Here is an 18,615-nt window from a genome sequence, read left to right as displayed (position 1 = left end):
AGACTCCAAAACACTACCAGCTGAAAATAGAGTAATTCTAGCCGACAGTCTTCAAGCAAAATATCTTGGCAATTATCATGCTTGATTTTTGGTACTGTACAATGCAATCCTTTCTGTGTAATAATGTTACTATTGATATGCATTAATCATGTGACAAGCATCATTAATTAGTGTATCAAAACTGTGAAGAAGACTAATTGTGCTAAAACAAGGTTAACAAGAACATGAAGCAAGGTAAACTAAAAAGAAAGAAATAACAGGTTGATCAGGTTGATATCAGTTATATCACAGGTGATGTGCACTTTAATATATGACAAATGCTCAAGATTTAGTTTTGGTTCCATGAACCCAAGGCATGTACAGGGAAAAGGTACCTATGGTAGTCACCATAATTTATCCAATTTGCTCAACTTTTGATCTGCAAACAAATGCTAAATATGTAGAGTGACAATTAAAGCCATATTATAACATTTGCTGAATTCATTTTTACACGATTATATTGTACTTTATTAAACCAATATACCCTGCAAAAATCATTTTTACACGATTATATTGTACTTTATTAAACCAATATACCCTGCATCTCAAGACTCTAGGTGCTGTAGTTTTGTCAAAATCCGAGATTTTGAATAAAACGATGGAACCGGCGTTTTATTATGACAATGGAATTATTAGTTGAACGCATACAAGATGTTCATAACACACAGTACATACACGGCGTGCAGGATGGTGATCTACACAACAAAGGGTCGTACCATAACATGACCGAAGGAGTGGTACGCATTGGCGACATATGCGCTGGTAGTAAATTCCAATTTTCTTTGCTTTGACATAGTTGTTCGCTCAAAAATAAAAGGGATATATCTGACAGTAAAACTAACATTTTATGGCAAAGAAATGCTAATCTATTTTGTATGAAAATGTTATAATATGCCTTTAATGCATGCTTTGGATCGTTTAACTGTCTCTCTAGTTTCAAACAATGAAATATAAAGCACATTTAAGATAAGAATTGTCAGCCATTATAATACAGTACTATTGTAGTAGTGTTGTATGTGTACCACTGAATGGTAGCAAAATGTGTATGCACAAACAGAAGAAGCTCATTTATTTTTATACATAATAGTATGGTACTCTGAAATACTATGATATGAAAACATGGAGATTGATATAGCCAGACAAGAGAGTTATTCTAACTCAACTGCATCACATAGATATATAATCTGGTAGTATAGCACACTCATACATGTACATATAATACATGTACAAACATGTAATCAATTATAACAAATTAATGAATTAAGCCTGCCTAAACATGTACTACCAATAGAATGAAAAGAGCCTTCACCAACAATTGCTGGCTTTTTGGGACATCTTCAATACAACTGCATAAAATATCAGAATGTTTTAAAAACAAAGGTTCATATATAATAAGGCTGGAGTGTAACCATGGTAACAATTAATACTTACAACTCTTGGCTTCTTAGCATGTAAGCAGTATTCATAGATTGGTTTGGCTAGGAACAAATAGGGTACTGATAACAGGGCCATAGCTAACAAGATGTACTCAATGATGTGCTGAAAAACAAACAAACAGACAAACACAGGGTTTGAAATTACATTCCTTTTCTCCCCACTGGCAAAATTGTGACATATTTGTATATAACCAGTTAGACAGACTAATTCACAAAGATATATAGTGCCATCTCAATTGAAATCTATTTGTTAATCAAGTAGAATGTGAGCGTACGCATACAAGGGAATTTTTTCAGCGCACTTGAAGCGCAACTGTGAAAAAGCATCGCTGTCACTATTGAACTTGAGCTGAACCAAAGAATAGTGGGGGCTTACTCCATCTGTACTTTCGATTATAGATTGTATCAATTGACATGATAGCCATGTTGGATCATTGGTGACAGGTATTTCAGAATGCCAATCACCTGTTATGAATCGTTTTTGATATATTGCTTGATTCTCTGGACACCCATCTTGGTGGACAGAATTTTGATGACATACATCAATAATTTCAAATGAATGAACACCGTGTGGAATTTCAGCCACAAACATAATTGTATGCATCCGCTGCATCTAGTATTGCATAGGATCTATTTAGCTAATTTAGCAATTAAAAGGATCCACAAAGATGACAACAAATGTTCTATTTCCAGTTTAAATTTACGAAAATGACCAATTCAAACTGGCTGGAATCGTATCTTTTTGGGTGTAATGCACTATTCAAATATGTCTATCACATCCTCCCCATCCCGGGAAATATGGTGCACTGGTGGGGATTGGCATTTTATAGGGATTAACAGGTTGGTGCACCCCATGGGTAGAGGCACGTAGCGTTTTGTAATATTGTGTAATTTCCCAACACCGCAACCCGAGGGATTGGCAATGGTAGAACCTACAGAATAGTAGGGCATGTAATGCCTACAGTGGTCCCCACAGTGGCGGCACCAGGAAATTTTTTTCAGTGGGCATTGTGGTCCAGCCCTCGAATTAAGGATCTGAAGGGGCACGGCAACTCTTTTAGGGCAAGTTGAAAATTGCCTTGGATTTTCACTGAAAAGGCAAGGCAGCACGGCAGTTTGTAATATTTCAAGAGGGTATCATGGCAACTGTTGAAAATTAGAGAAGGGCACCAAGGCAATTTCTCAAAAGTGAAGAAACCACACACAAACATAGATAGATGATTTTATAATGAAGGGGCAGGGCTGGGGCACCGACGGCAACTTCATTAGAGGGCACGACAAGTGACTGCCTTGGGTAAAGGACATATTTTGAGGGCATTACGGCAGTGGGGATGGGCACCCACGGCAAAATGCCATGGGTGCCATGGGTTAATTCGAGGGCTGTTGGGGGTGGGGCAAAGTGAATTTCAGGGGGGAAAAATCAACAAGTTTTGTGCAAAATTGCAACAAAAAGTGGAAATTTATGTAATTTTGTGGGTTTTGCCTCAAAAGGGGGGGGCAAACTGGGGCGGGGACAAGAAAAACATTTCACTGGGTCCCCAGAAGTTGGGAATTGCACTTTAATGTAATTAGTCAAGCCATTCCATTTAACCCACATTCTCCAGGATACAAAAAAACAAAACTGTAGGTGCATGGGGAGAGAACTTAAATAGTGCATAATCTAAGATTTTAGGTTAACACCTTAGAGTTGTTGCCAACAGACTAACTAACCTGGCCATCGTATAGTTCTCCTTTGTATGTCCGACCAAAGAATGGTCCCATGAAGACATCGATGAAGACAACAATGAGACTGGGTGCCTGGTCAGATGTGTATGCATCATATGTAAACCATTTGATGAAGATGAGTGCTACTAGGTAACCAAACAATGACAACAGGAAGATCATCTGAGGGATGAATTCTAGGATTATATTGGCATAGCGACGAAATACACTGCAATTAAGAAAAGAACATGATGTTTGTATTCAAATGTGAGATTCATAAGGAGAGTGACATTAAAATTTTATGACAAAAAATCTTTTTTGAAAGTTGCAAACAGAAAGATTAAGAGCACCAGTGGTACAGTAGTTCAGCAACACCTCAGATTACTTCACTAAAACATTCCTGAAAGCCGCAACCTTTAGCTACAGAGGGGAGCACCATATGGCAGAAAAGTGACCATTGTCGTATCGTCCAAAAACTACCATAGCATACATTGAGTGATCCCTACATGAACTCTTTAACCTCACACCTATTGACATCACACATGCCAATGTACCCAAGGGTCATTGTGTCCAATTCCCCTTGAAATCCATGTGAAATCAAGGGTTAATATTTTTGCAGATGTCACTAATATACACACATATACACAGGCAGATTGGAGCTAACTTTATAGTTCCGTTTCCAAACTTCATTTGGCAGAGTCAGAACAAATTGTATTGCCTGTATAGGTTGATTGTCAAGTGAAATGGAAGTACCAGCAGGGTTGAACATTTATTCATTCTAACAATGATACTACTTGCAAGAATCAATTTTCTCCTAAGACAAGTTTGCACGAGTTTGTGAGCCCCTGACGAGATACTAGGAAGGCTTAATGGATGTATCTGTACATTGTCATTGTATCTGGGATGCATGCAGGTGATTTCACTAGTTTGGGCAGGAAATGACAAAAAATATTCAAATTCCCCTGACTGGATGTGATTACCCCGATTGCTGTACAAAATTGGAAATTGGAACCCATTCCCCCCACTCCCAACTGCCCAACCCTCTTTTTGCATGCTACTCCTGTGTTCTAAACTGCATCAAAATCAAACAAAGCATACAAGGAATGGCGTATACTTTTTTGTAAAAACGACTGTAATCAGTCCATAATTGGAAGCAGAGAGTTGCCAGTTTCATTATAAATGCAGAAAATGTAAAAAAGAGCAATTGACTTCGCATCACCTTATTCATTTTAATTACTTGCATCATATATTGGTTGAAAAGTTAAAGAGAGATGAGTTGACGCAAACAAATAATACACTCATCATATTAAATACTTGTTCACCATTTTTATTTATTCTCCTATATTTCCATATATAAATATGTATCAATGCTGCATATAATTACGCATAATAGGTGGCTTATTCTGCATAGTGAGAATTATTATTTGTAAACGAAAAACAAAATATACCAACAACAAAAACAAACATGGAAGCAGTAATGACAAGACATTTCAATTATTGTTAAAACAGTAATTGCTATTATAATAAATATATTGTAGAGCTCATAATTTAGTAAATATATCATAATACAATCAAATCTTCACTGATCCTGATCTGATTTAAGCTATAACATGATAATTAGTTTCCAACTACTGTAAAAGTGGTAAATTTTGTGTGTGTAATTTTTCACGTTTCGCCAATTTTTATCCATTTCACTTGTTTTAAAATCCACAATTTTGAGTCTTCTTACATAGACCTATACATAAAAAGAACATATTTGCATGTTTTTATTTTCGCAGCAGCTGCATTGAGTGCGAAAAATGCGAAAATTAATGTACCGCGAAAATTTCCACTTTTACAGTAATTCTTTCTTCAGTTTGAGTGAAATAGACTTGGTGGGTTAACATGGTCAAGACAATGGTTGCAAATAAAATATGTACTGTTTTGTGGTTGTAACTACTGTAAAGTACTAAGTATGATCAGCTCCTAAAAAGGCGAGAATTATTTCGTTTTTGTTACTGCACACGTCAATAATTTTTCAAAACTATGCGTTGGTTATGCAATACACATATCATGTAGATGCTGTACCCAGCTGTGTGTACACCATTATCCACAACCAGTCCTGCCTATTATGACCCGATCATACTATACTAGTTTTATCAAACTTATGTTTGTGACCCACCACATTGAAACACAGCAATTGTTGGAAGACCATATTTAAAGCATTTACTGTCAAAAATATAATCACAAATTTGTGCTACATGTATCACATTCTATATCAATGGGTGGTGCTATTTTCAAGCATATAGACAGCTCTTTGGTTCAAATTCATAACTTAGTTTTCACTTTTTATGACAACTGCCTTGTTTGTATGTGAGTGGTCACATTGCTATTAACAAATGTCAGTCATACACTAAGCTGTTGCTATCCAGTGTAGTATTTCTGATGACCTTTTTTGTGTCTATCTCTAGTCACTTCAAGGAAAATAACTATTCAGGGAAGCTCTTTCTTAAATGTCACATGAATATGACCCAGAAATTTGTACAACAGTGGGTGAACAGATAGTTTAGTGTAAGGTCACAATAGAAGAAGACAAGAATATTAATCTGTTGACATTATTGCCTCACAGAAGCAATCACCATAAAAGGTGGGTCACTTTTTACAAAGTCTTTGCGATGGATCACTAAAGATTGCTTTATGTCAGATACATATTTGTACCCATAATTCATTAATTGGATTATCTTAAAGAATCTGGAAAGATATTCTTGCTTACTCTTTATGGATTAATGGAATAGATGATTTATACATGTAACATACAGCACCATAAGATGTACAATCCCCTGATAAGATTCTGGATGAATCCTCACGGATGAATCACAAAATTTAATAACAATTGAATCACTCAGAAATGCACTTAATTGCCTCCCTCAATGGAAGCTGGCATAACATTTCACAGCATACAAGAAATTTTGCCGAGGGCTTTAAGATTCACCTTCATACTTGAAACTGAGCCCAAACATTTACTTCTACATGATTAGGCTCTTCACAATCAATTCTTAGTTTACTGTTAACCGCCCGCGTCCAAAATTGAAATTTGCAAAATATTTAATTATTTTATATTTTGCATTTTGTCCTTTAAAATTGCTTAAATGACTTTAACTTGCTACTTTCTAACATGAATCATATAAACAATAATGATGAATAAACAAACAGCATAACTGCACCTTATACTATGTGTAAAAGTAAGCATAGTAATAAAATTATTAAATGCCGGCTCCAGTCAAAACGGGTTGATAATTGGTTGTGACAACTAATACTAAATAAAGAAAATAATAGATAATTAATAATTAATAATTAAAAGTCACCTCGTCCTATTTTTAAAATCTTGAATAGTAAACTCAGAATCAATTGTGAAGGGCCTTATAAAAAAAATACAACTATCTATTACTATTATTTTTTAACCTCAGCTTAGATGCAGCTTACACTCTAGTGTTAGCCTAGTCCATGCTCAAAGTCCTTAATAGTAGTGACCTTTAGGTCAAATGTGTCACTTTCATATATTTACTGTATATATTGGAAGAAATGTAAAACAATTCATAGACTGACAACTGCCTTGTATGGTGGAATCATAAGACAGGGAACAAAAGCCTACAATTCAAATCTGGCATTGTCCAATATTAGATTGGAAGCAATCTTACAACAGCTCAAACATTTAAGGACATCAAAACATAACCATGTCTACTACCAATTTATTCTAATGCTGATATTATTAAAGAAATTTGATTCAGATGGGAAATGAAATAGGCACCATTATCTTAATGCTGTACATGTAGTTTTATACAACAATATATTTTCTTTGTATTTTTTTTGATCCTCAAGACTGCTAAATAAAATAAATATTCCTGCCAAAATCATTCAGTAAAAAATCTTACATATGTATGAAAGTAAATAAGCAGCTTAGATTTCCTGACGCATAGAAATGATGGACGGAGCATCAAGTCACTGTCTGACCTGCCCCTGCTCACATGAAAATTATTGTTTTAATAAGCTTTAAAAAGCTAAAAGGCTTACATACAATATATATATGGTAATAAAGGATTTTACAACATCCTTTGTATACCCAAGACTTAAAAAAAGAAAGAAAATTAGGTATAGATTTGTAAGGCATAAGATTATTGTGCTAGTTGCTATCACAATGACCCAAGACACCGTAAGTCATGGTTAAAGCTCCAAACAGGCTTTTATAGTACTATCCATGTATACAGCTCTGACCAAGCATAGTATCATAATCTGCCTACATTTGAATAAAATAACTTATGCAGCCAGAATTAGCTCCCCTAGTTTTCATTCAGGTAAAAGAGGACAATCAGTAATAATGTTTTTGTCCAAAAGAATTTCAAGTTGGCTAAATTTTTCTACAAGCACCAGTGTCAAACACCTTTACTAGGGTCAATCAAACTTGACTGCCTAATTATCAATACTATGATTTTATGTCCCCATCACATACTTTTTGTACCAAGGTCATTACATGTAAAGAGCTAGTATGTGCATTGTAACCACATGCTTTGGCTCTAATTAAATGCTGATATTTATGTTGCATCTGCAAAATAATGGGAATGGATTGTGATCACAAAAGTAGCACAGACTTTAATCCTACAACAAAGGTACAAAGGGTGCTATAAACTATGCATGCTACATGTACTATTGTCTGTCCAAATAACTTAGACACCCAGTTTTTAGGATATATTTCGAAAAGTTTTCACTTTGGCAAAAAGTCATGAAAGAAAAGTTGCTAAACACGGTTAGACCTAACAGAAATTATTAGTAAGGCGATGAAAAAATATTCTTCCTTGTCTACTTTTATTCAATTTTGACCGATTTACAGCAAGATATCTGGGTCCAGCCGAATATTCCTAATGACTTGAAACTTTTGATGGGATAATCTATTTGCAGTAAGGGGTGTTTGAACATGCATATTGATCAGTGATGCCACCCTTTTTTCTTTGATCCTTTTACCAATTCACAATAATGGCGGTCTACTCAAATGCATTCAACAAAAGCACGTTTGCAATCTACCGCGAGAGGCCGTCTCACACGCATAACAAATGCACTACGATCAAATAGGTTGATGACAATATTTGATTGAATGGACTGCACTGTGCCATGATTACGGGGAAGGACTGGTTGAAATCCTTTGTTTGGAGCCAATCAATAATTTCATGCACAACCTCTATAACTCAAAATATGTCACAGTTGGTGCATTATAACAAATGATAGGGCAAGTTACTATGTGTCTGGAGTGTATTGTGAATTATACTCCTCACCAATAACATCAGAACATTCATAGAGCATACAATTTGTATTTTCTTGGAATTGGGCCAAGCCAAAAGCATGCACAGAACAAGATTCAAATACCGCGCCGAATTGTTGTAATTGGTTGAGGGACAGCTGGGATCACTGAGTTAATGCACTAAGAATAAATATGCCAATTAGAAACACTGTCTGCATTTTATGAACTGAATTATATTTTTCATTTTTATAAAATGTTTTTGGTGAGGAGTATAATTAATTTACTATTCATCCATTCACTATCCAAAATCACAATACCTACAAATCTGTATAATGAGACCTTCCAAAATAATGGTACCCAACTTCTACCGGATTATTTTTAAAGTGTTGAGAAAAACCTTCCAATTTCAATAGAATTTCTGGTAAACTCTCACTCAATGCTTTGAAAACACAAAAATCCCGTTAGGTCTCAGCGAATGTTAACACCTTTCTTTCATGACTTTCTTTGAAAGTGGATATTTTTTCAAATAAGTAACAAAAACTGGGTGTCTAAGTTAATTGGACAGACAATAGAACCAAGTCCTTAGCTACTGCCAGGTTCCTTGCGGGCAACATCCTCCTTTTTCTTGCTGTTCTCCGGCTGCTTTTTTTCATCTTGTTTCTTGGCAGGTTTGTTATACTGGGTGGTTGAGTTGAGCACCTGATAATATGAAATAAACAAAATCGAACATGAAAAAAATTGATTATACTTAGAAAATGGCTGTAACAAAGTCTTTCTGTCACTGTATCTCAACATGCTTGAGTTAGTGGCATTTTCCAAAGTACATTGAAAAGTAGTACCATAGGTTAACCTGACTGGTGATTCATAAACATCCTCATAGGTTTTTTTCTTGTGTACTCTCTGTTTTTCCTCATAAAATGGGTCCATTTTCCCTAATCCAGCCTTGTCTTTACCTCATTGTGTAGTATAAAATTGACTCAACACCACTCAAAAAAGAAAAGAAAAAAGGACAGCGGTCCCAGATAGGTCGTCCATGAACACCACACGCAGTAAATATTCATTATGGTGATACACTTTTATTTTCATTTTCAGCCAATTTTACATGTTGACCTCATATGACCTTTAACCTCAGTATTTGAAATTTTGACGGACAAAAGGCACATGGACGATGGACATACGACTCATGAAGTCATAAGGTCTTTTCCTTCGGACGACCTAATAGCCTTGCAATAAAATTATACTTTAATACCTATAAGTAGTAAAAATGATTTAGTTTTTGTTACTGCGTGTGTCAATGAAGTCCCAACATATACTCAAGACATGTAAATTCTATATCAATCCACAATTATGAGTCTCACCAATGAAAAGCTGACCAAAGTATAACGCTGATTATGTTTTCAATTTTTTTAAACTTTGATATTAATTTTACATATGAAAGCAACTTACCAGACGATTTTCTTCAAGGTGGTGGAATTTAATCCATTGTGTCAATAGATCTGCAAAATGTACAAAACAAAGGGGAATACTGTCATTAGCATACTTTCATTTTGTTAAATTTGAATTTATAGGATATTCATGCTTAGGCGATTGTGCCTCAACATCAATTTTATTCCAACTGATCATATTGAAAAAAAAATTCTGATTCCATTTTGTTCTCTTTGGGTCACTAAAATAATATTAATTCAATATCTTTTGTTTACAGTTTAATTATATAAATATATTAAAAGTTAAAAACCAGTGTCTTTACAGGCTGTCAGTCCGATATCATTAGAACTTTTTATACAGTCACTAAGATGACACGAGCTGCAAAACAATAGCATGTACATGTAGTCTACTAAATAATTATAATTACCATTTTCAGTTGCTGTAGGCTCTTCTTCATCATTCAAGACATTTTCAGTTGCTGTAGGCTCTTCTTCATCATTCAAGACAAACCCTGTATTTTCACAGGGTACATCCCCAATTGTCTCTTTTAAGTGACGCACAGCAACATCACGGTTGTGTGGAGTATCTGGAAGTTGCCTTTTATGACTTGAGAATAAAAAGAAGAGATTTTGATATATTTCGTATTTATTATTCATGGAGACAATATGACATAATTTCACATTGTTGTGAATCATTTCCTCCATCCCTGCAATTGGCAGCCTGAAGTGCATTTAAAGTTTGCACCCTGCATTTGGATCATGAATTATAAACCCTGTGTTGGCACTCTGTGAATTTGTACCCACCCACCCATGCTGTTTTATTTGAATTATGCTTAAAAATCCAAACAGAACAGATAGCCGCATTTGCTGAAAATCGCTGTGCATGGAGAAATGATGATGATGATCAATCAGATAATTTTATCTTAACAACATTTAAGTTCGGAATGCAAAAATGTTGGCTTTGACCTATATAAATCAATATCAAAATCATTACTAATAAATGAAATTAAAAACTTAAGCTGGACATAAATTTTTAACTTGTCACATGTGTAAAAATGTCTTTCATATCATCAAGATCTACCGACCACCACTAGCACACATAATGCTGTGATGTCCACTTGTTCAGCCTTTTTACTTTTGAATGTTTAATTAACCATTTCACTGAGTTAACCAATGGTGCCAGTGATTAAGATCATAATGGCAAATTTTGCAGCTTATACTGGTTTTCAAGACACAAAAAGACATCAAACAAACTTTTTGCACCCAAAAGTATTACACATTTTTGGGATAACTCAAATATTTTGAGAACAAGTAGAATCTATGCTTAGGTTGTCGTCAGGACAACCCAACCTCCATTTTTCCTTATTTTCGGACACTGGATGCCCCCTAATGTACATGTCTAAATAACAAATTCCAACACTAGTAAAATTTTGCAAACTTATTACCTCATATTTGTTGATGTACTTGTTTAAAAGTCTGAAATCAAAGAAAAAAAGAAACAACATCAAAATATGACCATTTGCAACAATCTTGTAAACATGTGGTAGTGATCATGTACTTTACGTAGACCCTGTATACTTAACCTAACCCAACTTAATCCTAACCAAAACCATGTCCTTAAAGTTAACCCTAATCTAAATAATCATACCAAAATCCTAACCTTATAATGTGAAACTTATCTCTAACATAACTGAATCATGACTCTTGTAAGTTGCATTATGACTACCAAGACCCAAGCCTAACACTTACCTTTGCCTAAATTATAAATCAACTCATTTGTGTTTTCCTTATCCTTAATCTAATTCTAAGATTATCTTAAACCTTTAAATCCCTAACCAACCCAATTGGATCAAGCGAAAGAAAATTTGCTCTGAAAATGCAAATTTGGATCTAAAAGTAGTGAGTGAAATCTTTACAATTTCTCAATTCAATAAAGCTTATGTTGTTCATATCAAGCTTGGTATAATCAAATTTAGATGCTTGAAATTTTCACAATTTTTTCAAAGATAACAATATATTCCATATGCTAAAAATTAGAATCAAATACACAAGTAAAATATTTGGCAAAAAGTTCAGAAAAAGATAATCAATATTTTGGTGCTGTGTGTGGTAGTCCATCTTCCTTCCACCAACATGAATATAAACTATAAATGAACCATACTTATACATGATGGATAGATAAATAATAATTGATGGGTAATCAATAAGAAATAATTGAATTGATTGTTTACTTACCAAATTGACTGGAAACAATATGTGTGGCAGAAAAGATCAAATTGTGACGCATTTACGAATGTGACAATTTATAGCGACTGCCACTTGTACATGTGTAGTCCAGTCAATCGCCTTCGTACTTGGTGCATACGTGGCAGTTTGTGACGTGTCAGTGCCGGTCATAGCGCATGGCAAATGTGTATGGGGAAAACCCATTTCTATTTACAACAGTGAGGTCGTGTTGTAGGTTATGTGCATCGGGTAAGTATCGCATGATGGAAATAAATTCACACTTTTTGTATAGAAAGAAAGAGGATCCAGAATCTGCCAAGTATATATATTTTGATATGTGAAAAATATCCATATAAAAACTCAGACAACTTAAAAAAATGTGGATTTAAAAAAACAATGATATTCCGTTTTTAAATGGTTTGGTTATATAAATCAATATAGTGTTCAAAATGAATGAAACCTTTTTGGAAATTGATGATTGATAAAAGAAAAATACCTCAGCATGAGGTACCTGGGCAAACGCTTTGTATCAAGCATAGTATTTTTCTTATCTGTGTGAAGAACAAAACAATAAATATACCTTTGTATTCAACTAATAACACTGGAAGTCAATTATTACGCATCATATATGTCAAACAGGACAATCATGGTCATTCTTTTTCATGACAGCTCCATTGTAAAAAATAAGAGGCAAATAATTTGCATGACCTTGGACTTTCTAAAGACAACATTTTTCTAATTAAATTTCTATCTGTTCACATGAAGAGTTGAGATGCAAAATGCAATATATACAAAAGCTGCCTTGTGTATGTCTGTATTAATAATGATATTTTATGTAATAAACTTTTGCAATTGCAAATTAGGGAGCATTAATTAGTGTGAGTATGGAAAGCTTGCAATCATTATAAAAATGACCACTAAAATGGCGACAAAAAAAACACACACCCTGTTTTACGGGCAGATGACTTTTCAATTTTTTTTTTTTTTAAAGGCTAAAATTACCCTATAATGCTTGAAAATCTGGCAAATATTTGATGATTTTTTGTAAACATATTTTTCAAAAATGTTCTGAATTTTTAACAAGTACATGTTGGCATATATTATCAAGTACAAGTCAAACACCAAATTTCCTTTAATTTTCACATGAATTTTGATGAATTTACCTATTGCCACTTATAGTGCGAGCACAATCACTAATTGTACACATTTAACTCCTCTCGTTTTCATTTTATCTCAGCAGCAGAAATCTTATTTACAATATTATGTTCAAAACTAACAATGAAAGTATAATGAAGCAAACATTATAACGCATTCAATTTACTTTGACTCAAAATTTTTATTGTTTTATTGAAAACTGATTTGCTGTTTAAAAAGAAATGTCACAGAATAAATGTTTTTACATACTAGAATCTAACATATTTTCACAATTTCTACAGCCATAATAATGTCAATTCTATTTAATGTCACCTATTTTACCTTGAAAACAATTAGAAATTGGGTTCAGAGACCTTTTTAACACCACACAAAAAAATATATAACATACACATACGCACACAAAAACACATAAACAAACAATTAAAACCTAATGTCCACGTTAAAGGCTCGGATAGCAACGTTTGCACAGTATTTTTTCAGGTACATGAGAGCACATCAGACATATCGAATTGCATTCTGAATACGAGTGGTGTCCTAATGATATCAAATAATTTAGAATTTTTGAAATTCACAATATAATACACATTTTATGACAAATTATTAAAAATTGTGATATTTTTGATATTTAACAGTCCTTGAAGTAAACTTTATAAATCTAATGATATGTACTTAAAGTGTATGTAGCTGGGAGGAAAAGCCGATGATCATTTAAAAATTTTTGACCTTTTGTATTGAAGATACACATTTTTCCCCCAAAAGACCTAAAATTTTTATGCCTTTTTGACATCAACCTAACTGTACATTTTTAAAAATAACAGGAATAAGATATTTATGTTTTAGTATTATTTCAGATTATTATTCAGTTCGGAAATAGGGGCTCATGCTTATGTGACCACCTACCACGAATCGGCTGCATTGTCGGTAAAGCTTGTTTTGAGATATGGTCCATTGATCCTCTCAAAAAACAACATTTTGCTTTTCATTTCCTTTATTGTGCATATTTTTGTGGCGCATTTCCACATTGTGTGTATTTTTGGCATGTCTATTATAGAACGCAGCATCTTTAGAAACAAACCAGTAAAACAAATCTGGCTGGCTGACCCCGGTATTTATTTTATTTGGCCCGAGAAAAAGTACAGAGAAATATTTTATGAGTGCTCAACGACTAGTTGCGTAGATTGTTTCTATACTTACATGTGATTCATAAGACTAAGACACACACCAAAAAACATTTGTACAACACCCAAAAAAATGGCTAGTCGCATCATGAAGGAGTTAAAGAAATTCAACTTGTTGGTAGCAAGAATCCAGATCTTTAAAAAAAATAAATGAAAAATATTATTATTATTTAACATTTCATGGTGCTCTACAGAGTAAAAAGTGTACAAAGCAAAAAGTGCTTACACAATAAATACAATGCAAGAAAACCAAGAAGCAAAGTAAAAACAAGAACATAGTTCACATGATACAAGCATGTCAAGCAAAAAGCAAAAATAAACCAAACCCTAGCCATTTGTTGAATAAAGACACAAACGCACATTTCCTGATATCTATCGTGAGCTAATTTGAAAGCTGAGGTGCAGCAACAGCAAAGGAATAGTCCCCAGCTCTCTAATGGTTAAGTAAAATTCTGTTTTTTCCGAGGAGCACCGTCGTATTTTTTTTAAAAGTTTTTGCTTGTTTTAGGGCCTTATGCACAAATGCATCCCAATCAATTTGCAGAGGTTATTGATATCCATCTGCATGTGACGTGGAATGAACAAACCATTATTTTGAGATTATATAAAATAATAGCAGAAGTACTCACAGGATCCATCCCATATGGGTACGGTGATGTTCTGTTGTTAAGTGACTTTGCCCCATATGCATGCACTGGATTTATCTGGATATCCAAGGTTTCATTTAGAAGTCTATAGGAAACAAAATAACACAAACATACGGTATGTTTATTTGTCATACACAGAATGGGGAATGGAGGTTCAGTGCTACATTCCCAAATATTTAGTTTAAAATTGTTTGTGGAACTGTGTAACAAATTGATCAATAAACACTAATACATGTAGTCCAATTTAATAATAATATCTCATACGTAATTGTCTTCACACCTTCCTTCAATTGTTCACTGTCTTGTCATACCTGTCTGCTACATATGTTGAGCAGAACTACCAAGATCAAATATTTGTCTTTCTTGAAACAACAAGTTTCTGACTTATTCATTTCAGGGGTCAGGAACCATTGTAAATGTGCACAGGACTGACAAGTGTAGGTTAAGTAGGGCTGTTGTCGACAAGGCTGTTGTCAAATATTACTGGCAAAGCGAATTTCCTGATTGTCGACAAACATGGGCCAATTGTCAACCAAAAAAAACAGTCATTAAAATATTAGAGATAAGTTTAACATCGCCATTATTTTCCATAAAATACCTGCATCAGTTTTCTATTTTCATTCACAAGAGGTGCAGATTATTTTTCCAAAACAATCCCAATATTTTGATGCTAAGTATATGGGGTAGTAATATTTTGATGTAAATAAACGGCTTATAACATGGTCTCTGAACTTAATATTTCGACTTAATTGATATATTGCTTTGTCAACAACTTGTCGACGTCGTATCTTGAGGTTTGATGATTGTCGACAATGAAGATTGCTTTTTTCATACCCTGAAATAAGGAAAGCGGGTTTATAGCACTGTCTTGTGGTTTGCTTATTAATCAGAATATTACGATGCCTGCCACAGAAAAATAAAATGAGAAAATAAATATAGTCTTCCAAAAAATTGTGGACTGATGTGTTTGCTTACAACAAATATCACTAGATTTGTTTTTTGTTAGGAAGCAGAAGAATTCATTTTAATTTGTTACCAAATGTTGCAACAGTTTGGTAAATCTGATTCGTAAAATATTTATTAATATGAAGCAACACTGAAATGTGAAAGACTCTACCAAGAACTAGTATAGGTAGAAAGATGGATGGACAGATTCATAGACAGACTTAACACACCTCTTATGCTGCCATAAGGTCTCATTACTGATCTAAATTGTAAAATTAACTTTTTCAAGTTGGACTTACTCTCCACTAAAATTCATGTTGGATATTCTCCATGAAGACCCAAATATATTCATTGACTTCGAGAATATGTCGTTGTATAAAATACCACAGTAGATAGAGAAAATACCCATCAGTAGAACGATATATCGCCCTCCAAATATTATTGTAAACAACTGCAAGGGAAATAGAAAAACAAATAAAAGGTATCTTAAAAATGAGACACAAAACTAATATATATTGTATACATGTATGTGCACAATCACATTAAGCCTTGTACCCAATCAGAATGTTATTTCCTCCCTTATTATTAAGTACACCAAATTTGGTATATTTCTGTCATTTTTGTTTTGAAGAGCAAATATTTATTTAGAATATACTTGGAAGTATCACCAGACAATGTCTTGTTTCATATCTAAAGCCAGTTCACTGAAAATTTTTACACAATAATCAAGTTTTTAAGAGTATACCTTTTGCTACCCAAGAACACAGGGTCACCAATCTTAGTCCTTATTTTGTTCAAGGGCCACAAATATTTGTAACATGCTTCAAGGCCAAATACAATCCGGTATCTTATGTTTTCCTTTATATTTTAGTGTTGGTCAAGTATGATCTAAGTGGTTGAGAGACAGGATCTGGGCCGCCTGCTGAGAACCCCTGCTGACTAACATATGAAGGAAGTTAGTAGTCAATATCTATGTTAATTGCTGTTTTTGTTAAGTATTTATAAGAGTAGAAATTGTACTTACTTCATTCTCAATTTTTTGAGCTATGAGCCGACGTTCATAGACTACCAAAAAGAGTGCAAAGAGGGTCATGATCATTCCATGTCCCGCATCACCAAACATGACAGCAAATAAAAATGGGAATGTGATGATGGTATAGGGTGCTGAAAAAAACAAATGAAAACAACAATTAGGTGTGGAACTCTTACTATCCCATAATTAACGTTAAAAAGTGAGCTGTTGTAAACTGCTTATCCACAAAAATAGCCTGTTAAGTAAAATTTCAAAGTTTTAGGGGCCTGAGCTTTCGATCAAAGGATAAAGATCCTGCTAGGATCGAAAGGTCAGGCCCCTAAAACTTTGAAAAATTATCCCTTAATTACACAGGCTTCATACATTAGGGCTATTCAATACAACTTAAGTGTATGGATTTCAACCGGAATATTCCATTTTAATATACTACTTGTCACAATGAAATAATTCTTTAAATTTTAACAAATTTGAATGAAAAAGGTGATATTTCAAACATAACAATATTTCCGTCCATCCACTAACATGCCAATCACATAAACGATTCAATTCAATTACCATGATTTGAAAATATAGGCCTATATATTATTACTGTAAGGCATGAAATGAGTGATATGGATTCACATACTTTTTTTTGTTGCAAATATTTCTTGCGGGTTCTTTTCAAATGCGAAAAATGTTGTGCCCGGAAAAAAAAAAGTGCTTTTACAGTAACTCACGATTAAATATTATTTTCTGTAATATTCAAATCAGCTCATAATAAAAAGCTAACAAGAAGAAGATTTATTTATGATTCTCTTCATTAAAAAATTTTTTTTATGGCATTACAACTAATGGAGAAAAATATCCTAAACCCAAATGTACGTAGTGGTTTTTTTTAATAACTGCCATACCTGGGTTGACCTCCATGTAGCTTGCTATACCATACGCATCAACTATACTCTGGAAGGCTTCAGTAAACTTGTTGGTTTTGTTGTATGTCGGTGGGTTTTGTTTGGTCTCAACCTTGTTGAGAATAGAAGGCACTGATGAACCGCTTCTCTCCTATAGGGCAAAAACAATTTTCAATCACTTGATTATTTTCAGTTTGTAAATATAAATGGAAATTTCCCAACTTTACTTCATGAAGCATGAAGGCAATGCAAATGATCAAAATGTCCACAATGAACATTCTTCACACTTCCCAACTCAAAATGGTTGCTTACCTGGAAAATAATAATCTGGAAAGAATAAAGTGCACGAAAAAATGTAATACTAATTGAAGGCCACTTATATTGGAGACAAAGAAGTCTTGTTTGACTATCACTTCATAGGGGAGCAATTTTGTTGAATTTAGCATGAGTGAAGATTGATGCTCACAAACTCATCTTGCTTGAATCAAGAGAATCATGTTAACTTACTGTGTACAATATGCATGATTCTATAGTAGGATTCCAATTGAATGAACGCAGCTTTCAACAGCTGCACTCGATCCAACTGCAATCGTATATCGCATATTTTAAACTACAACATGAACACACGATCTTGGATACAATGCTATAACCAATCACGAATGCGTTGGCATG

The 18,615-nt window shown here is 33.9% G+C and overlaps 1 protein-coding gene and 1 long non-coding RNA gene across 2 annotated transcripts in view; both read right to left on the bottom strand.

Annotated features, from left to right (window-relative positions):
• LOC140155751 (V-type proton ATPase 116 kDa subunit a 1-like) overlaps positions 1 to 18,615 on the bottom strand; it is a 71,555-nt gene that overhangs the window by 10,806 nt on the left and 42,134 nt on the right. The window contains exons 12-18 of the mRNA XM_072178708.1: positions 17,944 to 18,094; positions 17,045 to 17,184; positions 16,320 to 16,471; positions 15,058 to 15,160; positions 14,445 to 14,563; positions 3,186 to 3,405; positions 1,471 to 1,578 (exon numbers count right to left, since the gene is read on the bottom strand). Coding sequence (XP_072034809.1) covers positions 1,471 to 1,578; positions 3,186 to 3,405; positions 14,445 to 14,563; positions 15,058 to 15,160; positions 16,320 to 16,471; positions 17,045 to 17,184; positions 17,944 to 18,094 — 993 coding nt within the window. The remainder of the gene's footprint in view (positions 1 to 1,470; positions 1,579 to 3,185; positions 3,406 to 14,444; positions 14,564 to 15,057; positions 15,161 to 16,319; positions 16,472 to 17,044; positions 17,185 to 17,943; positions 18,095 to 18,615) is intronic.
• On the bottom strand, positions 9,021 to 10,472 carry LOC140155759 (uncharacterized). The gene is made up of 3 exons (XR_011859424.1): positions 10,298 to 10,472; positions 9,892 to 9,941; positions 9,021 to 9,144 (listed from the first exon to the last, which is right to left on the bottom strand). It is a non-coding gene; the product is annotated as an uncharacterized lncRNA (long non-coding RNA).

Source organism: Amphiura filiformis, chromosome 1, assembly GCF_039555335.1.
Source record: "Amphiura filiformis chromosome 1, Afil_fr2py, whole genome shotgun sequence".
NCBI lineage: Eukaryota > Metazoa > Echinodermata > Ophiuroidea > Amphilepidida > Amphiuridae > Amphiura > Amphiura filiformis.
The sequence above is the reverse complement of the archived record's forward strand: the minus strand, read 5'-3'. Positions and strand labels throughout refer to the sequence as shown.